General features: G+C 39.8%; 1 protein-coding gene across 5 annotated transcripts in view; it reads left to right on the top strand.

The window, feature by feature from the left end:
- Katnal2 (katanin catalytic subunit A1 like 2) overlaps positions 1–22930 on the top strand; it is a 98234-nt gene that overhangs the window by 56863 nt on the left and 18441 nt on the right. For 2 of the 5 annotated variants that reach the window (XM_070029202.1, XM_070029200.1), the window contains exons 3-12: positions 4129–4295; positions 5681–5723; positions 9053–9233; positions 10172–10267; positions 12747–12845; positions 13033–13110; positions 16548–16646; positions 18633–18696; positions 18886–19004; positions 22817–22908. In XM_070029202.1, coding sequence (XP_069885303.1) covers positions 4129–4295; positions 5681–5723; positions 9053–9233; positions 10172–10267; positions 12747–12845; positions 13033–13110; positions 16548–16646; positions 18633–18696; positions 18886–19004; positions 22817–22908 — 1038 coding nt within the window. The remainder of the gene's footprint in view (positions 1–4128; positions 4296–5680; positions 5724–9052; positions 9234–10171; positions 10268–12746; positions 12846–13032; positions 13111–16547; positions 16647–18632; positions 18697–18885; positions 19005–22816; positions 22909–22930) is intronic. The other 3 variants (XM_070029201.1, XM_070029205.1, XM_070029203.1) reach the window with 3 other exon arrangements.

Below are 22930 nucleotides of genomic sequence, written 5' to 3'. Positions count from 1 at the left end.
GACAAAGCCATTCACACAGAGAATCCTTAATTTTTATTACAATTTATTTTGTGTTCCAGAAATTGTGTTGGAAAAAAACTTTGAAAACAAAGGAACCCCTTTCCCCCACTTCCACCTCCCAAAATCACACATAGCTAACCCTGTTCTTTAGTTATTATGGCCAGAATTTACTACTTCAAAGCATGCATTTATCCATATTCGCCACTAGATGGCCCAATGGCCCCTTGTATCTTAAATCAATGAAAATTCTAGTTGATCATTTTCCTAGCCTTATGAGAAGGGTTTGAGTGGATTGCTGAGAGAAAAGTCAGCTATAGGTATTTCTAATGTCAGCTTTAGAATAAATGAAATTTTCTGATAATTTGACGAAGTGGACAGATTACTGTGGATTTAGATGTCCAGTCAAGGAAAGAAGCTTTGTAGCATTAATGTAAACATGATTTTAAAGATGTACAGAACATAGGTAGACAGATGTGCTGGGAAGAGGTACAGAGGAAGAAGGGGCAAGGCATAACTTTAGTAATTAAGTAAACAGACCAGAGTTTGAAAGAGTGATCAAGAATTTGTGGAAGGTCATTAGGTCCTGTTTTTTTTTAGTCCTACAGATCTATCCTCTTGGGTCTGAGTGCTGTTAATAACCTCCTTCCTACATCTTGTTCATTCTTGCTCAATATTCTTCTTTAAGGTCTGTCCTATTAACTCTGTTGGCTAAATGGCTCCATGACAGACTACATTCATACTCAAATAATCTAACAGGGACATGCAGAAACAGCTGTGTTTCCTGATCAATTCTCTTAGAAAACATGGGCTTATACTGTTAAAGTCAGACTATCCATGATCATGTCTGCAATGTTCAGAATGCAATGTGACATCAGTAGAATCATCTCCAGTGCAAGTTCCTGTCTTCTTTATTGAATTACAAGGACACATGTGTAAGCAAATGTGTGTTGTCATTTTTTAATGACTTGAAAAATAGAAGAAATATTCACATTCACACAATTTCTGAGTGGGAGTATATATTTTTTCTTGTTGTTTTAGGGCTTGAACTCAGGGTCTAGGCACTGTACCTGAGTTCTTTTGCTCAATGCTAATGCTCTACCACTTTCAGTCACAGAGCCACTTCCATTTTTCTGGTGGTGAATTGGAGATAAGAGTCTCACAGGGGCTGGGAAGGTGGCTCAGTGGTAGAGCGCTTGCCTCGCATGCAGGAGGCCCTGGGTTCGATTCCTCAGCACCACATAAGCAAAAAGAAAAAAGCCGGAAGTGGTGCTGTGGCTCAAGTGATAGAGCACTAGCCTTGAGCTGAAGAACTGAGGGACAGCACCCAGGCCCAGAGTTCAGGTCCCACGACTAGACCCCCCCCCCAAAAAAAAAAAGAGTCTCACAGACTTTCCTTCCCTGACTGTCTTTGAACCCCAATCCTCAGATCTCAGCCTCCTGAGTAGCCAGGATTACAGGTGTGAGCCATCAGCACCTGGCACTTTCTTTTGATTTATCTGTATATTCTAGGGTTTTTAAAAAATGAATATGTATTGCTTCATATCTAACACAAGTTATACAGATATAGTCGGGTGCAGTGTCCTATGCCTGTAATCTCAGTATTCCCAAAGCAAGGCAAGAGTATCAGCATGTTAAAACATAGTCAGTTCCTGTCTGAAATTTGTTTTTAAAAAAGGACACAGACATAGTTCAATAGTAGAGCATTTATATAGCATATATGAGGCCTTACTTTCAATCCCCAGCACTGCAGAACAAAAACAGATGTGAACAGGTAGTGCTTTAGGAATGTAATCTTAGTTACTCAGGAGACTGAGATCTAGGGATTGAGGTTGGATGCCCAACCAGGTAGAAAAGTCTGAAACTCAAAAAAAAAGTAAAGTCTGAAACTCTTCTCTCCAATAAACGACTCAGAAAAAGCCAGAAATGGTGCTGGGGCTCAAGTGATAGAGTGCTAGCCTTGAGCTCAAAGAGTCTCAGGGACAGTGTCCAGGCTATCCTGAAGAGAAAAAATAAAGGTTATTTGTGGCTTTGTAACATGGGAAATAAGCCACAGCATAGAAGTTGGGTGAGCAGCTTCTCATACGGATTGTTAATTCTTTGAAATTAGCTTGGGAACACAATTCAAGGCCATTGGAAATAATCATGGTACTTATTTAAATACAATTCAGTTTTCCAAATGACCTAAGTCTGGTTCAGAGAAGAGGGTTGATTTTTAAAAAGCCAGTTTTCCTCCCACCTTCCCAGATTTGAACCAGATAGAAAGAACTATGGCCTGCCACAGAATTATTTGTCAAATTTATTATTACTGCTGTTGTTATTAAGTAGTTATACAAAGGGGCTACAATTCTATAAGTCAGGTTATGAGTACAATGCTTCTTGATCAATGCCACCTATTTTATCCCACATGGAACATTTTTTACATAATGTGCGCTGAGTATAAAGACTACATTTGCTCACCTCCCTCCCTCCATTCCTATGCTTTCCCCTTGCTCAACCCCCAAATGTATTTCTACTTCCTAGTATTCATTTTGATAAACAATACTTTAGTTATTCAGAGAATTACAACTTTGGATTCCCGTAGCCACGTATATCCTTGTTTAGTCAGCTTGTATACAAATGAGCCCTGTGTACATTGTGTACATTGAGCCCTGTAGATATTATCATGCATAGCTCTATTTTACATCTAGTTTCCACATATGAGCAACAATATGTGCCATTTGTCTCTTTGAGCCTGGCTTACTTCACCTAACATGGTTTTTTTTCAGGCTCCATACATTTTCCAGCAACTGATACAATTTTATTCTTTCTAATGGATGAGTAAAATTCCATTGTGTACATGTACTATATGTACTACATTGTAGGGCATCTGGGCTGTTTTCATAACTTGGTATTGTGAAGAGTGCAGCAGTGAACATGGATTTGCAAGTAACTTCACTCTGTCCTGACTTGTAATGCTCCGGATAGATGCCCAAGATTGCCACCAGAATTCTTAATTCTTAATCTGAAGTCTTTGGAAGATCCCCGGAAACCTTAGGCTAATGTGTGCATATTTGTACCTGTGTAATTGGTTTTTTTTAAAAAGAAACTAAAACTAAAGACCTGGGGAGTCTTTTCATCTTTAGATTTTGAAGACAGCCCTTGCTTGCAGCACTAAATCTGCCTACATGGGACAGCCTTACTATTGAGCAAAGTAAAAGATGATTATGAAGAATGCTGGTGACAGGGTTTGGAAATGTAGATAAGGACAGGGTGCTCACCTGCCATGCACAGACCCTGGGTTCCATTGCGATAACAACAGCAACAAATATAACCCAAAAAGACAACAATGCTGCTTCCATATGTAAACACCTTCTGTGTAATGTGTGTCTCAAGCACTGCCAGGGATATTACACTTAAGTAGTTATCTTATACCGAATTTCCTCAATGCTGTTCATCAACAAATTCTTCCAATTTCCTTTAATATTCATGACACATTCTTTGGAATTGCTCTCAGGATACTAATCCTTCCTTGCACTTTTGGGATAAATGTGGGTTTTAACAACTGTAATAGGTTATCTAAAATGAATACTATTAATATATGTGACTAAAGTTAGCTACCTATGTGCCTCAAAATGAACAAAGGTATTCCAAAAGGCATTTTTTCAGTTGTTTTATTTGTTTGACTTAAATGCAGTTCCAAAATTGTTTTTGAATGATGGTGTCATCACTAGAATAAGTAGTATGCAGAGGCAACTTCTTTGAAAGACAGCATTTAGATATATTTAACCATATACAAGCTGGGTTTGGAGGAATCCACCTGTAATACTACCACTCCTAAGGCTGAGACAGGATGATTGTAAGGTGGAGGTGAGCCTGGTCTACAGAGTGAAACCCTGTCTCTTACTCCCTCTCCCCAAAGAGACCTACCAAAACCACAATACTACAATAACAATAAAACAAAGAAACCCTAGAAAAACCACATCTGTTTGGTTTCTTACTCTAGAAAAACCTCAGAGATATTTTTTTTAATCTAATCTCTATTTAATATAGGTTTACTCTTGGTATGGAGACTTTGGGGATTTATAATCCCTGTTTGCTTGTATTCTTTATGCCAAGGCTTACTTTTTTTCTTCTTCTTCTGTAAAACAGATATATTGATGCAGCAAATGCTTTGGAGCAAGAAACTAAATTGGCTTTACGACGCTTTGAAGTTTGTGACAACATTGATCTTGAAACTATTTTGATGGAATATGAGAGCTATTATTTTGTAAAATTCCAAAAGTACCCCAAAATTGTTAAAAAGGCATCAGAAACAGGTACATGGCTATTTTTTTAAGTAGTAAGACTTTATTATCTTGTTAAGAATGGTGTTTCTGGCTGGGAATAGTAGTGCATGCCTGTAACACCAGCACATAGGACGTGGAGGCAGAAGAATCATGAATTCAAGATAAGCCTGGACTACAGAGCAAGAAGAAGTGGTGTACCATCCTCATCTTATCTCCCAAGTATATGTTACCCCTACTACCCTGCACTGTAAGAGGAGACTAGGAAAGTTCCTGTAGCCTCTCTTAGTCCACGCAGGCAACTTAAACACGATCATCTGGATTTTGACATCCTTTGGTGCTTATTTGAGAAATTTGTTTCAGGAAAAAAGGCAAAAGCCCAGTGTATGTAAGGTACTCTGTAGAAGACTGGCATCAATTTCCGTAGAGATGGAAAGGACTGTTGAAAGAGAATAAATGACAGAAGACTTTGTCTTGTTAGAAAGACCTATTATCTGTCTTGAAATAACATGAAAATGAGCATTGGTAAAGCTAATAGCTCATGTATAGATAATGAAATGCTTTTGAAAGCCATCAATCGTGATCATGATCAATATAATGCAAAGACCTGGTATAGGGTAGCAGTCGAGGGGCCTGGCTGCAGGGAAGATCTAAAACCAAGGCCCTAGGTTTTGTAGTAACATTGACTTAGAAGTTTGTAAGTAGGGGAAGTAATTATAAACCGAGGCAGATCATTGTCCTGTTTGCAAGGAACTTGTTAAGCCACAGACTTTAACATTTCATGTAGGGAACCGGGAAACTAAGAGAAACATTAATTAAAAATAGCTAGGGCTGAATGGTAGAGCTGGAAGGAGTCTGGGAGGGATTTTTCTCTGAGCTTCCTTCAAATGCAGGTTTCAGTATTTGCCTTCCTTGTCCAGCTGTTAGATCGGGGTCTCAAGATAACATTGACTCCCCCATGGGGATTACTGATAGGCTGTGATTTCTAGATGGCTTGTTCTCAGGTACTTTGGTATCTATGGTCTCTTGTCATATCCTATCTTAATTTTAGGGCCGATTGGTAGACTTAATAGACAGACTACAGCAATCTGTCTAGGGTCCTTAACATCCAAGCAAGGTAGTGTCAAGCTCATGAAAACTCAATGAAATATTAGCTTAAAAAACCCTATTATGTTAGATTTACTACCAGGTGAGTGGTCTCCAACACATTTACTGTCTTGTGGCCTACAAGGTCTTCCTCTGAAGGGAGAGGGCTGGAAGTCCAGCATCACCCCCTTCTCTTGTCACTTCATACTCTAGATCAGAATCGGTACACATTTTAAGAAATTTTTAAAAGCAGAAATAGATCTAAAAAATCACATTCTCTTCCTTAAGACTAATACTCTCCTCCCCCTCCCCCTGTGTTTGTTTTGCCATAGCAGAGAATAATTTGCCACCAAAAACTGGAGGAAAAAACAGAAGGTAAAGTGAATGATAACTCCTCTTGATCAATGAGTTTGTGGGATTTCTTTCTAGAAGAATTTCCAGTACAACTTCATGACTGTCTACTAGCAATACCAGTCTGTAATGTGGACTTGGTGGGCATTCTGTGGAGTTCCCTCATGCTACAGCTCTCCAGAACTTAGGTCCATATCTATCAGTTCCCCTGGGTTACTACTAATGATTACATCCCGTTACACTATATCTTTGAAGGGCAGGGGGCATGAAAAGTATAGATATCATGGGTTAGAAGGCCCAGGACTAATTTCTGGCTCTGCTTTTCTGCTTTTCTCTGTTCCTAGTACATCATGAGGCCCTAGCACATATTGAGAACTGAAGAAACATTGCTTCTTTCAAAATAACATCTTTAATTTCTTTGTGTACTCTTGGATCTTTCAATTCCTGATTTGTCTGAAAATAGTAACCTGGGAAGATTCTCCTTAGTGTGAGTCTGCATGAATGTGCATTCTCCTTGCCATTCCCTCCTTTTTTTGTTTGTTTGTTTGTTTTTGGTCTGTTGTGGGGCTTGAACTCTGGGCTTGGGTGCCATCCCTGTGCTCTTCAGCTCAAGGCGAGTGCGCTACCGCTCGAGCCACAGCGCCACTTCTGGTTTTCTTGAGGTTAATGGGAGATAAGAGTCTCCTGGACTTTCCTTCCCCAGGCTGGCTTTGAACCATGATCCTCAGATCTCAGCCTCCTGAGTAGCCAGGATTACAGGCGTGAGCCACCAGCCCCGGGCTCCCTCCTTTTTATATGTGCATTTTGTATGCTACTTCTGAGTCTCTCACATCCCAATCTCATTTAAAAATAGCCAGGGCTGAGCCTTCATTCAGAAAATTTCTGGGAATCTAATGGGAGCCCTTTCTTTTCTTAACCGTTCTCTGCTGAAGATTCCCCCCACTTTAGCTTCAGTGTTCTTCCTATTCCTCCTCACTCCCAACACATCCCTCTCACAACGTCATGCCCATGCTGTCCTGTTCAGATATATTCATGAGTTCCAGAGAGCAGAGAGCTGCTGCTCAGGGTGCTGCGGGCTTGGAGCAGCAGGCCTTGTGGAGCTTTTCTATTATAATAAGGCCTAAGCCTTCGAAGCAGCTAAAAGGGATTTTCCATAGAGGTTACATAACTTTCAGGTATTCTAAGATGTTTGAAGATCTTAGAATGTGATTGAGAAAAGAAAACTTAAGATTTAGATCACAGACAACTTATCAAGCCTCAAGAGGTGTTCATCTGCCCCACTAAGTTACCTGCGCTGGTGAATCAAATTCACTGTCTACAGTATGAACAGAAAGGAGCCAGGGAGCCTCACAGGTCTATTTGGCATTTTTCATACAATGTGTGTGGAGCCTACGCAGCGTCAGCATGATGCTTGTATTGTCCTCAGCCTACAGTTACCATTGCTTTCCTCTGTTCTTTAGAAGATTTTGATTGTTTTGACGAAAGTATTATTCCTTTATTTATAGTTTTCATAAAACTAGACAGACTGGCAATAAATGAAAATGACTTGTGAATAGGAAAAGTGAAGAACGTGTTAAGAGACCAGCTGTGGAATGCACCAAGATTCTGATGATTTTCCAGGCACATGTCTATGCCTGAAACTTGGTATTTTTACCTTGCAGATATTCTTTGAGTGAGTGTGGTGTGGTTGGAGGCTAATTTCCTTTAGGGAGAGAGTATGGTGGCATGTGTGACCATTCAAGGATTTCTTAGCTCCTTTCTGAGTAGGTACTTTTACATGGCCTGCATAAAGATTGGACAGGAAATGTTTAGTCAAGAAGGATTATCCAGAAAGCAATGAATGATGTTTCAGTGTACCATTTTATCCTTAAAGATAGTTGCTGAATGAGAGGTTGTATCTTAAGACTGGCTAGTAGCAGAATCAAATGTCTTTTTCAAATTTTGCCCTTGCTGATGACTGAGGGGAGAAGAATGATCTAATCTGATGAATAACAGAAGCAGAGACCTGAAAGGTCTTGATGATTTGAAGGATGAACCTTAGGCAACAAGATGGAATTAAAAGGAATAAAGTTTAGGCTCTAACAAAAAATTCTCAGCAAATAAGTCCCCATTACAGAATTAGAGATAGAGAAATCCACATTAACTGGTGGCAACTGCCCCTGAGCCAACAGCATTCAAGCGGGGTGTTGTTGCTAATGTGGTCTCAAGATTCCTCATTGGAAAAACTTTGCACAAAAAGCAGAAGTGCATTTCATTATGGTCTGAAGACGGTGGACAAAAGGAAGGTGATGATGATGAGAAGAAATCTGGGAGCAAGTTCATTTTAGGATTGGCTGGATGTTTAGCTTGAACAGAGGTGGTCCTTAGACCAATGTGGAAGCCATCTTCACACGCTTATGGGGTATTGTGCCCTCTCTAAAGAATTTCCCAGGGCACATATCAAGAATGGTGGCTAAAGTTAAGGCAGAGGAAATTTAGTTCCATTTCCAGACAAATTTTACAATTGTTAGCATTGTTGTCTTTTCATATTAAAGCAAATATCATGAGTCTTTTATACCCAATAAGAAATTGAAGTCGTGAGGTAGAGATATCATATGAAACATTTCCCTCTTATAACTCATATGTAGTCAAACATATGTGCTCTTATAACCACCCCAGCTAGGGTCCACCATCATGCTCCCTTTGCCTCTTTTCAATTAATGTACCTTATCTTCACCAATGAAGCCACTATTCTGACTTGCAGTTCCATAACCTTGTTTTGCCTTAAGTGGACAGTATTTTGCAAATATGAGTTATCTGTAACCACAGACATGGGGTGAGTGTTGCTTTCCTCACACAAGCCCCTTCTGATGTTTCCTGCATACAGAATTCCAAGAGGTATTTTACATAGGCAAGGAGTGATATCCACTATGTTGAATTAAAGCCAAATACAAATCCCTAAAGTATCTAGTACTTCACAATATGAAGACTCCCCTCCCTCTTTTCCTAGTCTGATGCTCTTGAGGAAGGTAGGAAGTAGCTGTGGAAAAATTCTTATAAAGCAATGTGTTCTTTAGAACTAAAGCCATCTGCCAAAGGGCTGAAGCTATACGGAATAAAGAAGAAATAAAGAGGGAGGATTGGGGTCTTGTAGCGGGAGGGAGATGGGCCCACTGCCCAGTTTTGGAGGAACCCAATGTGTAGTCAAAGATAGAATGGACAAGACAGGAAGATGGCACAGATGGAAGGGTTTTACTGTAGCTCCTCTGCTCATCTTTCAAGGTATTTCTTTAACTGTGCTATAGTAGTTGTTTGTTTACCTCAACCTAAGTGGTTAGAATAATGACCTCCACACTTGTTCTTCTACTCCTTAGGGTAATGAGTGACACTTGTCAAAATCTCCCCAAGATCAATCAGCAGAGGCCAAGATCCAAAACTACAACAGGGAAGACAGGGGACTCCAAATCCCTGAATAAGGAGAATCCTGAACAGGTCAGAATGACTTTGCTTAATGTTGGCGATAACACTTGGCTGAGAAATAGACCCAAGAAAAAGGTAATATTTATCTGTTGACGTTCTCTTTTTTTTAATTGTCTATTTAATTGAATTGTAGAATTCTCTGAAAGCTGTAGAAAATTTTGAATATGCTGGAGAAATCACTACATTTCCCAGCCTTTCCCAGGGTCCGAGTGGGGTAATGTCCTCAGAAGGCAATGGCCTGCTACTGTACTCCCCGCTGAGGTTACTTCAGGTGTCATGTCTTCCTGAGTTCCTCAGCATAGCTTAGGGGCAGTCTGAGGTATGCCTGGGCTTCAGGGTCTTCTGTGTTTTTGTGATCCTTGCTCAACATCTCCACACTAGAGCATCCAGAGGAGGAGAGAGCAGCAAGGGGATGGAGACCACTAGCGGTATAGAATCTTAAAAAAAAATCTAGAACAAAGCATCTCATATTGTGAGGAAGAAAAACCACCAGAAATGGAGACAAAAATGAAAAGAAAGAACTAATGTCAAACATTCCCGGTGAGATAGGGAGACTCCTGAAATTCAGTTGGCCAAAAAGAACTCACCATTGAGGAGAGTTTGTGGTTGTGGCCATTGGGTCTGATTTTGGTGCGAAGATGATGAAGCAGGAAAATCCTGGCTGGCTGACTGTTACATTTCCAGATCTTCCCAGCTTTAGCCACAAACAACCATGGCCTGAGTAGAAAAGGTAAGCTAGTGTAGATGTGCTGAACCCAGCTAATTCCTCCACTGCAAAGGCCACAGAGACTGTGGCCTTGGGTCTTCTCAGCCTTTCAGGGGCAGTTTCTTCCTCATGACACAGAGAGATTGTTAGTTGAGATTGTTGGGTCTTAACAAAAGTGGCCAGTTCACACATGGGTTCCTCATTTGCAGAATTGGTACTCACCATTTTAGTTTGTATCTGGGCCATGAAGTTAAAGAAGGCATCTCTCCTTTGCTTCTCAGTCTACTTCTTTCTTTCCTTTGTCCAGGAGGTCGGCAATACTCACATAGAGAATGCGGACTTTGGCTTAAACATCTCAAGAATCCATACTGGCAGTGGAGAGGAAAATGCCCACCCACGAAGAGTAAGTGGAACTCAGAATCATAATATGGAAAGAGGAAATTCTGGTTTTTTTTTTGTTAAAAATGAAAAAATTTAAAGATAAGTTACTTTTGTTAAACAGGGAAGTTAAAATATAACAAAAATTAGCTGTCTGGTATAGTAACAGGAACATTGAATAAGGAGCAGAAAGAAATTCTGATCTGTGATCTTTCTGGGAAAAAATAGTCTGGAGTGACTCAACCATCTCCAGGGAACTCATGCCTCTTGTTGTCAATTAAAGTGTTTGAAAGAGATAGCTCTGATTTCTTTTAGGTTAAAAAAAAAATCTATGATTGGCTAGGGATATATCTTAGTGGTAGCACCTAGCTAGGACTAGAACAAATTCTGTGATTTCACATAATAAGCATTGGTATCTTGCTTTATTCAATGAGTTGTGGTCCATGCTCAGTTTTTCAGTCCTGTCAAAGGTAGTTGATTGGTGCTGTCACCCTTCTTGAAGGCATCGATCCAGACTGAAGTGTAATTTCATGCGAGCCATGAAAAAACCCCCTCAGTTGACATAGTACGAATCCTGACTTTGGTAGGTATTTCTACCTTTTTCATAATGAACTTTATGACTGGATTTGTAGTTTTTCAAAGAGAACAAGCCTAGGTGGAGTGGATATAGTGTCCTTTAGAAATGAAAAGAACCACATTCCTTTTGTTTGTTTGTTTGTTTGTTTTTGGTCGGTCGTGGGGCTTGAACTCTGGGCCTAGGGGCTGCCCCTCAGCTCTTCAGCTCAAGGCAAGCACTCTACCATTTGAGCTACAGCGCCACTTCCACCACATTCCTTTTCAGGCATGTCTTTCTTTAATAGTCTTCTCTTTTCTGAAATTATGTTTTCAAACTGTGGCCTTAGCTCTGTTCTTCAGGAAAAGCACTCTGTGTATATGTGTTTGGAAGAGTGCCTGGAGCATCTCTCTGGAAACCCTGCACCACTGGTTAGGGGCTTAGTGAACTGGTACCTGGTGACATGTGTATCCCATGAAGAAATGTTTCCTTGTTAGCCTTCAAAACTTTTGCCATGGTTCCCATTACCTTTCTGCATAGTAGTTTTGTTACTTTAGTTTCTTTTCTTTTCTTTCTTTTTCTTTTTTGGTGTTGTTAAATGTAGGACTTAAACTTGGGGCCTGGTGTTGTCCCTGAGCTCTTTTGTTAAAGGTTAGCGCTCTACTGCTTTGAGTCACAGAACCACTTCCAGTTTTCTGGTGGTTAATTGGAGATAAGAGTCTCACAGACTTTCCTGCCCTAGCTGGCTTTGAACTACGATCCTCAGATCTCAAACTCCTGAGTAGTTAGGATTACAGATGTGAGCCACAGGTGCTCAACTTCGGTTTCATTTGTAAATGCCTCACACTGATACAACTTCACATTATGGATTGACTCACTAGGTTGGGACTATTTAATTTAGAACTAATCTTTGAAGTGGTCTTACAATTTCTCTTTCCAGAAGAAATGGCCTTAAGGTAAAATGTAGATGAATTCCTCCCTAGAATTTCAAAGAGTAACAGTACAAGGGCAGAACTAATGAGGGGCTGTCAGAGGCTGATTCCCAAAATGGGTCTTTCATTGCCATATTAGGAACCCTAGCTTTGGGATTTTCAGTTCTTTCCTGTAAATCCTATATGAATGTTGTTTTATATGGAGTCAGGAGTCAGCCTGCCTTGGTTTACATTCTGGTACAGATACTTCCCTGCTGTGTAACTTTGGGAACTTTGTCAGCTCTCTTAAGTCTCTCTCCTCTCATCTGTCAAATGGACATAATCCTAGCACCCACTTTAAAAGATCTTGTTAAGACATGGCTTACCATGTATCAGACACTTGACAGGTGTTGAGTACTATTATTGTAAATGATTTTGCCTCCTTGCCTTTTCCTTCCTGCATTTAGGGGAGACAAAGTGGCGTTGGAAGGATATAGATTTGGGAACTAAGTATCTGGATTTGACTCCTGTCTTGAAACACTTGTTATTAAACCACTTGGTTGCTCTGGCCTTATTTCCACAGACATGGAACTACCATATCTGCTCTACACACACAGAGGTTGTGAAATCAGCATTCCTTGTACCCTTATTTTCTTTCTGGCACTCTACTGACTCATGTATAGTCAGTCACCAGAGCCCATGTCGACGTCAGAATCCAGTTCCTCCTGTTCATGTAGTGTTTTAAAGGGATGAAACCAGCCAGGGAAAGTAGTATATAGGGAAGCACAAAAACTGAAAAATGTGCATATACTTTTATTCAAACTAAATCCATCCTAAGCAATTACTTAGGATTTTATTTAGTGTCTTAACTTGACGACATCACCTTGTTCAATATTAGTTCAGATTCTTTTTAAAGCTTAGCTTGAAGTGTGTCCTATATATGAAAATATTTAAATGTGGCTTGATTTAATGAGGTCAAACTACTAAGAACAGTCTTCTCACATGTATTAATAGCTTAAATAATCATTACTCCCTTTCAGGGCCAAATCACTGACTTCCGAGGGCTGCTCACAGATGCTATCAAAGGAGCAACCAGTGAACTTAACTTGAACACTTTGGACTGTAACCCAGACTCCTCTGTAAGTGGCTCATAGTACAGCTCATCCTCCAAACTGCCCGAAGCCAGATAAACTTCAGAAGTCTCATTTTGAGTACAGCAAAACCTAGAGGTCAAATCTAAGTTCATAGCTATCTTTTATCATTTGTTTCTTCCTAAATTATGAAGCTATAATCTTGTCATGTGAGCCTCTCTGTTCCTCTCCCTAGGAACGCTTGCTGAAACCTCTGAGTGCATTTATTGGCATGAACAGTGAGATGCGAGAGTTGGCAGCAGTGGTGAGCCGGGTAGGATCTGCTGCTTGATTCACAAATTTACAGAGGAGGTTGGGGCTCCTGGAGCATTGCGGGCTGCTTCTTTTATTAATAACAATAAATATGATCATTTATTTATAAAGTGCCCCCACTTGCAAAGGCACTCATATTGTTTAGAGGCACAATAATGCATGATAAATAAATTATAGAATCATAAAATTACAATATAAAAAGCCCACCATCTCACGATAGAGGCCAAGAAAACTGAAAGTGAAAAAGACTCAGAAAGGAAAGGACAGGTGAATTAGTGATCACAGCAGGGCCAAAAGTGAAGGAAAGAAACCTCTTAAGAGAAGGAAACCACATTACTCTTTTGTTTAAATAATTACAGCCTAGAAATACAGAAGTCGGGTGTTTACTGATCTCATAATTGGAAATTTCCATTAAAAAAACAACAAAATTTGTAGAAAAGATTTTAGCATTTAGACTACAGATTTTTTCAAGCTTAAAGGCAATGAAGCCTAATGTCTTCATGAAATAGGCATTGAAATCAGTTGACCTGCATTTCTAATTTCTTCTCTTTCAAGTTGTGTGGTCTTGGGGACGCTTCCTGGGATTAGAGCAGATTCTGAGTTATAGGACACTTTCTAATTTTAGTGATCTCATTTAATTGGAGACTAAAATGGAGGCAAGCTCAGAGATAGGCTTAAAATGATCCAAAAGTAATGCACAGCAGCAGCAGTAACTAAGCATTCCTTTGCTTCTCTGTGCAGCCCACCAGTTTCCGCTGCATTTCCAAAATGTGTCAGAAATGTGTCAGGCCTGTGCTGGGGGCTGCGAACACAAGGGGAACTGATCAGACTCAGTCCTTGCCTGTAGAAGTTTCTGGTTGTGGGGCAAGTACACTCTGAGAGCTTGAAGGAGGGGCATTTTTTTTCATCAAAGGGCGGGGGGGGGGTGTTAGGAGGGAAAAAGATACACAGGAAAAAGCTATGTGAAGAGAGTAGGAGAGTGAGGTTGGGAGTCATTTTGGTGAGGGGTGGGATGAATTGCGACATGGGGTTGGAGAGAGAGTCGGGGCTTCTGAGGAAGGGCCCTATGAACTGTACCAGGGCTGGGAACTGGCCTGTTGAGATGAGGAGCCTTAGGACAGTGTCCCTCTGGGCGATGGCATCATCAGGGTTCCTGGTAAGAACAGCGAGGAGGCTGGATGGCAAAGCGATGGAGAGTGTGGCCAGTTCTGAGGTTTCCCCTGGTGTGGGAGGGATGAGAGCTAGAAACAGGCTGTATTTCCTGGGGTGCATAGAACAGGAACAAAATACGGTTTATGCCCAAGTCTCTTAACCATTTTTGCAAAATGCTGACACGTCTGAAGAAGCTAGAAGTGGCTGGAAAAGATTAATCGCATGTCCTTCCCCCGCTACTATGGGAGGGTCATGCATCCCCTGAAAACTCCTACCACCTCATGGGGTCCTGCCAAGTTCTGACTGATAACTTCAGAATTATATATGGGGGGACTTTGGGCTGGGGAAATTACTGCCTTGCTGAACTCTGGATCACTTCTAGAAGACAAGAAATGCTCTTATGTATGGATGTCTTACATATCAAGGAAGTTTAAAGCCTTATTGTGGAGCTGGGAGTGTGGCTTGGTGATAAGAGTGCTTGTCTTGCATGCATGAAGCCCTGGGTTCAATTCCTCAGTACCACATAAGCAGAAAAAGCTGAAGTGGCTCTGTGGCTTAAGTGGTAGAGTGTTAGCTTTGAACAAAAGAAGTTCAGAGACAGTGCCTAGGCCCTGAGTTAAAGCCCCAGGACTGGCAAAAAAAAAAAAAAGTGCCTCATTGTGTTGGAAATTTCCCTAATAAAGGGCCATCATAAGGGCTATGGATTCTCCTAAATTTTTGCAAGATTGGCGCTAGGTGTGGAGATTCATAGCTGTAATCCCAGGATTCAGGAAGTTGAAACGAGATATGAAGACTGTGAGTTTGAGACCAGTTTGGGCCAGCTGAGCCTGCAAGATGAGACAGCCTCAAAAAAAAAAAAAAAGCAGGACTGGTATCTTCCTGTCATCTCATCCAAGAATGGATTGTGCATGTGATGCAGGATCCAAACCATTTTTCTTTCTATAAACAGTTTCTGTCATAAAATGGAGAAAGGGTGGAGTGACTTGGGTGAAGGGGAGACAATACCATGAAAGCTCATTAATATTTTTCAAATGTACTTTTGCATTTTTGAAACACATATATGTATTACCTGTTAAAACTAAACTGAAGTGGTAGCTCTCATCTTCAATCCCAGCTACTCAAAGGATTGTAGTTCATAGGCAGACCAAGCAAATAGCTAGTGAAAGCCCATCAATTAATTTACAGTTTCTAAACTTCAGTAAGCCAGGTGTGGTGGTGCATGCCTATCATCCCATACATACAGGAGAAATAGGTAGAAGGATTAAGGTCACACCCTCAGTCAAAAACTTGAGACTCTATCTGAAAAATAACAAAGTTAGGGGCATGGCTCGATTAGAAGAATGCTTGAGTTCAAAATCCCCATATTGTAAAAAGAAAAAAAAGTAAATAACCAAAAAAAAAATTTCCAGGTTTGTTGTGTAGTCACTCAGGAAGACTTTGGAAAAGAATTTTTTGTTTTTGTTTTTAATGTAATGCTCTAGACAATGTTTTCCCAAAATAGCTCCTACAGAGAAAAAGGCCCCCAAGTGACTTTGTTGAAGCATCTAGTGAAATTGAAGTTTGGAAACTGTAAATTAGTTATCAGTAAAAGCTACCCTAATTGATTGCTCTAAATGGTTGCTACAGGGCTCTCCAATGAGAGGGGAAGCTGCACTTTCACTGGATGGTCTGCTTCCTTGAATTTTGCAGAAGCAATTACTCCTGCAGGAAGTAGAGACTGAGCTCTAGGGAACAAAAGAAATTCAGAGGAGCTTTATCTCTTTTATGCAACAAATTACAAAAGTATTTGCCAAATCAAAGAACAAGAGGGAAGCCAGGTGCTGATAAAACAAACACAAAACCAACTAAAACCAAAACACCTGTGTGTTGTAGTAAAAACAATTGTAACATATATTCTGTCGCCCCTTTGGTTACAGTGATGCATCAGCATGGTTTGCTATTGACTGAGGACAGGTATCCATTGTTAAGAGATTTTTTCCCCCTCATCCTAAAAGTACTAGGTTATATCATTTGTATCTCTTCAGGAGAAACCAGTGAATGTTTCCATGACAAATCCTTTTGGTGAATGGACTCAAAATTACAATGTACACACACATACACACATACACACACACACACACACACACACATACACACACACACACACACACACACACACACACACGAAAAGTATTTCTCCTAGAACCTTATATCCCAGTGAGAGTCAAGTATTCTGCTGCTCACATGTTTATTACAGCTGTGGAGGAAAACATTACTTTTAACAAGATGCTCAAATGTATATTGCAGGACATTTATCTCCATAATCCAAACATAAAGTGGGATGACATTATTGGACTGGATGCAGCCAAGCGGCTAGTCAAAGAAGCTGTTGTATATCCTATAAGGGTAAGCATGGGAAGCCCCTTCAGGGTTATTTCTGTTCATTATCTGTCACAGGACAAGCTGTATGTCACATGCTTATCAGGAAGGGAAATGCAGGATGGTGTTTGGTTCTCAAGTTAGCTTTTATTTTTTGCATGTGTCACATTTTGCTGATTCTGGATCATCAAGCCTGGTTTATTCCAGACTATTTTAAATTATGTTTCATATGGATTCAACTCAAGTGTCTACTTAAAGGAATTACTTAACATCTAAGTTTCTGCTATATATATATATATATATAATTGGTCAGCTACCTCACATGGGTTTGGAGTAACTTCTCTAAAAGTATACTTGTTATTGGAGAACTATTTATCATAGGAAAGGGACACATAGTTTGTATCTGTGGATCTTCCCCACACACCCACCTTCCTGGTATCCCAGTATTTTCTAGGCTTTGCCTCATCTGGTTGTGAAAACTAGACAGCCCCATTCAGAGCTGTGGCCAGCAGGACAAACATTCTGTGATCATTACTTGTTGTTGACATGGGATCCTGCATGGCTCATGAAGCAAGTAGACAAGTAGAAAAACAGGACTCTCCAAATAGAGTAACAAGAAAGTCAGCTTATCATGTAGTTTTGCTGTATCACCAACCACACCACAACGTAGGGCCTTAAAACAACAATCATTTATCCATTTGTATTTCTGTGGATAGGCAGCCTGGACTGGCTCCAGCTGGGCTGGCTCACATCTTTTCCAGGTGAGGTATTTGGTGTTGTCAGTCTGACTGAATCACCTATCTGAGACATTAGCAGGAGTGGTGGAAAGGTTGGAGAGCTGGAAATGTTGGCATCAATGGAACATCTGAGTCCTCTCTCCACGGCCGCTTCTATCCTAGGAAGCAAGTCTGGTTCTTTCACAGTGGCTTCCTAGGAGAAGGCACAAAAGGGCAAGTCCTCATTCGTGAACATTTTTTCATGATTCTTCTGTTTCTTCTATTTGCTAGTCTTATATTTTCAAGTCTTTTTAAAAAATTGCCAATGTCTCATTGGCTGGCATCACAAGACCAGTCCCAGATCCAACTGGTGGAGAAACAGACTCTTCCTCTTGATGGAAGGAGCTACAAATGGTTGGTAGCCATTTTCTATTCAGTCAGGAGTGAATATTCATTGTATTGACTTACACATAGCAGCAAACTCATGAAACCGAATTGTTAAATGCTTTTATTCTAAGAAGACAAAAAAAATCAATAAATTTGATTCGTCATTCTCCTGCTCTTTTTTCTTCTGTTAAGATATGGGGTAAGAAATGTATTGGTGTTCAGAACTAATAGAAATTTACTAAATAGAATCAAAAGACAAAGCTTTCCCAAAGTTTAGAATATTTCGTTGAAACTCTCTAGATATGTGTGAGATTTGATATTAACATTAACAAATCACTAGGAGCTAGTTGTAACTTTACTATTATTTTTCCTTTTCCTCATTCTCTATCAATCCTGCCCTCCTTCTAGGTATTTTGACCTTGAACTTTTGGAGAGACTCAAATATTTTTCTGGAGTCAATATTTTCTGACGCATTTGCCACTAAATGTCCTTTACTTCTAAAAGAAGCTTAATGTTGCTCTTGCAGGCATATGGCTTTATTTGTTGGTTCTGGAATTTATCATAACATTCATTTATGTTTTACAACCTTCAAAAGATTGCCAAATACTGTACATATAGATAGAACTCTAGGGAAAAATGACACCATATATGTAAGCTACTGTTATGGAGAGGAAAAATAGCTAAATATACTTTTCCTTAAAAATGTTCCTCTTTTAAGAAAATTTAAGTCAGATATTAACAAGTCAGACATTTCTTATCAGGTGTGAAAATAAAATGGGAACAAATAAGATATATCCAAAAATGCAGACCTTAAAAATGAAGAGAAGAATCACAACCCTAGGCTGTATTTTGCTCTGGTTGCCCGTGCCAAGGGTGTATCCTCAAACTCACATTGTTCTTTGTTCCAAAGTATCCCCAGCTATTCACAGGAATTCTTTCTCCCTGGAAAGGACTACTGCTTTACGGACCTCCAGGTAAATGTGTCTTTTGATTTGTGTCTTGTGTATGTGCAGAGTGTGAGTTGTCCACTTCGGTCCTCACTTCAGGACTGAGGGAAATGAGAGCTGAGTGACCACTTTCTCATTCCCATGTGACCCTGACTTCTATCTGTAAGTAAGGGAGTGGAATTTAAGCTCTTGCTTATATTGATCCTCTGTCACTAGGTACAGGGAAGACTTTATTGGCCAAAGCTGTGGCCACTGAATGCAAAACAACCTTCTTTAACATTTCTGCATCTACCATTGTCAGCAAATGGAGAGGAGATTCAGAAAAACTTGTTCGGGTAAGGATTCTTAATTTTGGTTTTTTAGTTGGTGGTATCTGAGTTTGAACTGAGAACCTTGAACTTGCTAGGCAGGCATTTGACTACTTGATCCACTTCCCTAGGCCTTTTTTGTTTTAGCTGTTTTTTCAACTAAGGTATGGTGCATTTGCTCAGGGGCCAGCCTGATCAACTGTCCTTCAATCTGAGGAGGCAGAGGCTATGATTACAGGCATGAACCTCACACCCAGCCCTTAAGTTTGGTTGTTTAAAATAATGTTTAAGTAATTTAAAGCAATGTTTTGGCATAATATAATGGTACAAAATGACATTGGACTTTGTTTCAAGGTGAAATAGGGCTATACATGTCAGATTTTTATCCAGAATCTTGATTATCAAAAGCCTGGGTGATTTGTTGGCTATTATATATTGGTATTAGTCATGTCCTCATTAGAAAAGCATGATCTTTTTTGGAACTCCTCCATCAACTTTTTTTTGGTCGGTCATGGGGCTTGAACTCTGGGCCTGGGCGCTGTCCCTCAGCTCTTCAGCTCAAGGCAAGTGCTCTACTGCTTGCTCCACAGCGCCAGCTTTGAACCTCAATCCTCAGATCTCAGCCTCCTGAGTAGCTAGGATTACAGGTGTGAGCCACCAGTGCCCGGCTCCATTAACCCTTCTTTTGATTCATACAACTCAGGAATGAAAGCTGGAAAAAGTTGTCTGTTTTCTCTAGTCAAGCATTAAGCATGTGTAGCATATCCAGCTAACATTTATTGAGAAGCTGCTACTATATTCCAGGTCCTGGCATACTGGCCATGGAGGAATAAAGAGACTTGAAATTTAATTATTCTTTTGGTACTCTGAAATTTTCCCTTCATAGTCATTCATATCTTAAAGGATTTGTTCCTTTCTTGAAAGCTGTTTCTATCTTTAAAATATCTTAATTCTAGTCAACAGTATATTTTATATTAAAAAATTTTTAGGGTATCTTTTAGTCATTTTAAGAAAATACTTGTGTATGATGTATGATTTAACATAAATCAGTCCTTCCCAGAAATCCTGATGAACTATTGCTTTCTGTAAAAATGATTGATAAGGAATCAGTACTGAGTGAATATAAAATGCTACATTAAAAAAAAAGAAATTATCCTATTATTCTGCAATTTTGTTTCCTTGGAAAATGCATTTCCAAACCATTTTTGGCCTCTAAGGAAGTCAAATGGAATATTTTTAGAGGGTTAATAAATTAAATCAATTATTATTATATATTACTTTGATACAGAGACACACATATAAAATTTGCGGTGTTGAGGATCAAACTCAGAGCCTTGCATATACTAAGCAAATGTTCTAACACCAAAATGACATCAGCTACCACACCAGCTTTATATACATATATATATATATATTAAAATTGTTTCAAGTTTATAATTTTTATAAATTCTTATCATTTCTTCAAGACTGTAATATGAAAACTATCCATTGACATCTCCTACTTCTTTGGTATGTTGAGCATAACTCAGTATTAAGTCCGAAGATGAGGTTAGAATTTAGTTACTCCATGGGGGCTGGGAAGGTGGCTCAGTGGTAGAGCGCTTGCCTTGCATGCATAAGCAAAAAGAAAAAAGCCTGCAGTGGTGCTGTGGCTCAAGCGGTAGAGCGCTTGCCTTAGCTGAAGAGCTGAGGGACAGCGCCCAGGCCCAGAGTTCAGGCCCCATGACTGGACCCCCCCCCCCAAAAAAAAAGAATTTAGTTACTCCTATATTTGTAATTTCCTGGGATTCAGGCTAGCCCAATTTCAATTAACTAAAATTCAGCCAACTATAATCCTTATCAGCCTCAGTCATTTGGGGGGGGGGCATGCATTTCATTTCTTTGTATTGAGTAATACAAAATCTTTAAAAGACATACCCAGAATTAGTTTAGGTTCATCCCCTGCTATGAATAGTGGTATTTAGAACTATGAGCTCAAGACATTACAAAGTATCCAAAGAAAGAAACAAGTCATATTTTTTGTCCATGAGGGAACCATCTTCTTAGCTTTGGGAAAATATTATCTGGACCTTGGTACATCCCTACTGGAAAATCTTGGTCATGCTGCCAAGCCTGTGAGGCTTTCAGAGAAAGAAAGCCCTTTAGTCCCTTCCCCTAAATCAGAGTACTTTTGCCTATCATTTGTTTCTTTTTGTATTCCAATTAAGGAGATATTTATAGGGAACCTTTGGGTTACTCCTCCCCACTCCCAGCCCCCATAATGTTCTTTCCTTTTAGGAGTTGCAGTATTGAATAGCTTAGTGATCTCTTTAGTAAATGCACACACTGGTTGATGCTCACATCTTTCAACTCCCCTACCTCCAACCCTATCATTTAACTTCCTTCAAGTACCTCTGAATATTTTAGACTAATTCCAGAAACACTTACCCAGGTTTCTATTTATTCTATGGGAGTGGAAAGAGCAATGTGGGCAATGTGGAGACCTAGGCCCTTGGTGTGGTTCTTCCAACTGGTCTCCTGCACCTTAAAAATGTATGTTGTTCTGATATTCTTCATTAGGTAGATGGCTGCTGTTGTAATCACCCTTAATTTCAGGGATATTTGGGCTTTCATTTTGTAACAAGGAAGGAAAGTTAACTTGTTCATAGTTATGTGGTCTCCATTACACCTAAAAGACATTTGTGGTGAGTGTCCCTGCCTTGCCTTTGTTTTCTCAGTACATTAGACTCTCTCTCCAATGAACAGGACTCTGTGAAAGGGAAATGCTGACACATGACCTTGGATGTACCAAACTCTGAGCAGTGAGCAGGGAAGTTGAGGAATTTCTCACTCAGTGATTGAACCTGAGAAATCATGCTCTAGCTGTTAACTAGCCCCTGGCTCTTTTATTTGTTCTGTGATGCTTTGCTAGTGCTAAGTGACTTGCAGAATAAATCCCCCCATGGCTATTAAAGAATTTCTATTCATTTCTACACCTCTACTGTTTTCTCTGATCAACCAGTGAAGAATTGTACACAGTTTTCAAGAGAGCCATTTTAGATGTTTGTTTTTTTTAAGTTTAGATTTTTCTATTCTTCTCCTTACCACCCCATCTCTTTTTCTCTTTTTAGAGCTCCTTATTTTGTTTTTGTATGTCTGTTCTTTTGCTGGTTGTTTTCTTTTTCTTTTTGTCTTTTGAGTTTTTTTTTTCTGGTTGCTTTCTTGTTCTTGTTCAGTCTACACATTTTCCCCTGGAATAAAACATCTTCATTCAATCAAGAATTGTCTTCAAGAACCCTACCAATAGCAGGGTTGAAATGAGGACCCCATGGGATAATTTGCAAAGCAGAAAGGGACAACATTTTCAGCCTTGGTGTATCCATAAGTAGAAAAGTACAATCCTAAGCCTTCCTTGAATGAGAGAATAAGCCTCTCACTGTCTCCAAAGAATAAGGAAAGACATCATCACACGATTTTGCGAATTCTAATGCTTCCTATGGCTGAACAGAAGATGCCATTGACAGGATGGTTCTAGGGTTAACGAGCCAACTGGCAGCCTGGGAGCGGGGTTTTATCTTCTGCTCTCCCATTTATGATTAGTAACCTTGAATTAACCACCTACTCTCTCTGGCTCTAATTTTATCAAGTGATAAATGGAAATAATTGGACCATCCAACCCCCTGGGGTGGTAGTAGGGAGAAATAATGGTAATGATTATAAAGTTACTGTGAAATAACAGACTGTAGAATGAATGCTTATTATTACAATCATTCTAAGAGGTGAGTATCTGAGGGCTTTAAGTATATGGTGACGAGATTAAATATGTGAATTTAAACATGTCTTTGCTTTTCTCCACGTAGGTGCTATTTGAACTTGCCCACTATCACGCCCCCTCCACAATTTTCCTGGATGAGTTGGAGTCAGTGATGAGTCAGAGAGGCATGGCTCCTGGGTAACAGACTCGTGTGTGTGTG

Source organism: Dipodomys merriami, unplaced genomic scaffold (assembly GCF_024711535.1).
Source record: "Dipodomys merriami isolate MVZ:Mamm:240054 unplaced genomic scaffold, mDipMer1.0.p SCAF_2, whole genome shotgun sequence".
Classification (NCBI taxonomy): Eukaryota; Metazoa; Chordata; class Mammalia; order Rodentia; family Heteromyidae; genus Dipodomys; species Dipodomys merriami.
The sequence above is the reverse complement of the archived record's forward strand: the minus strand, read 5'-3'. Positions and strand labels throughout refer to the sequence as shown.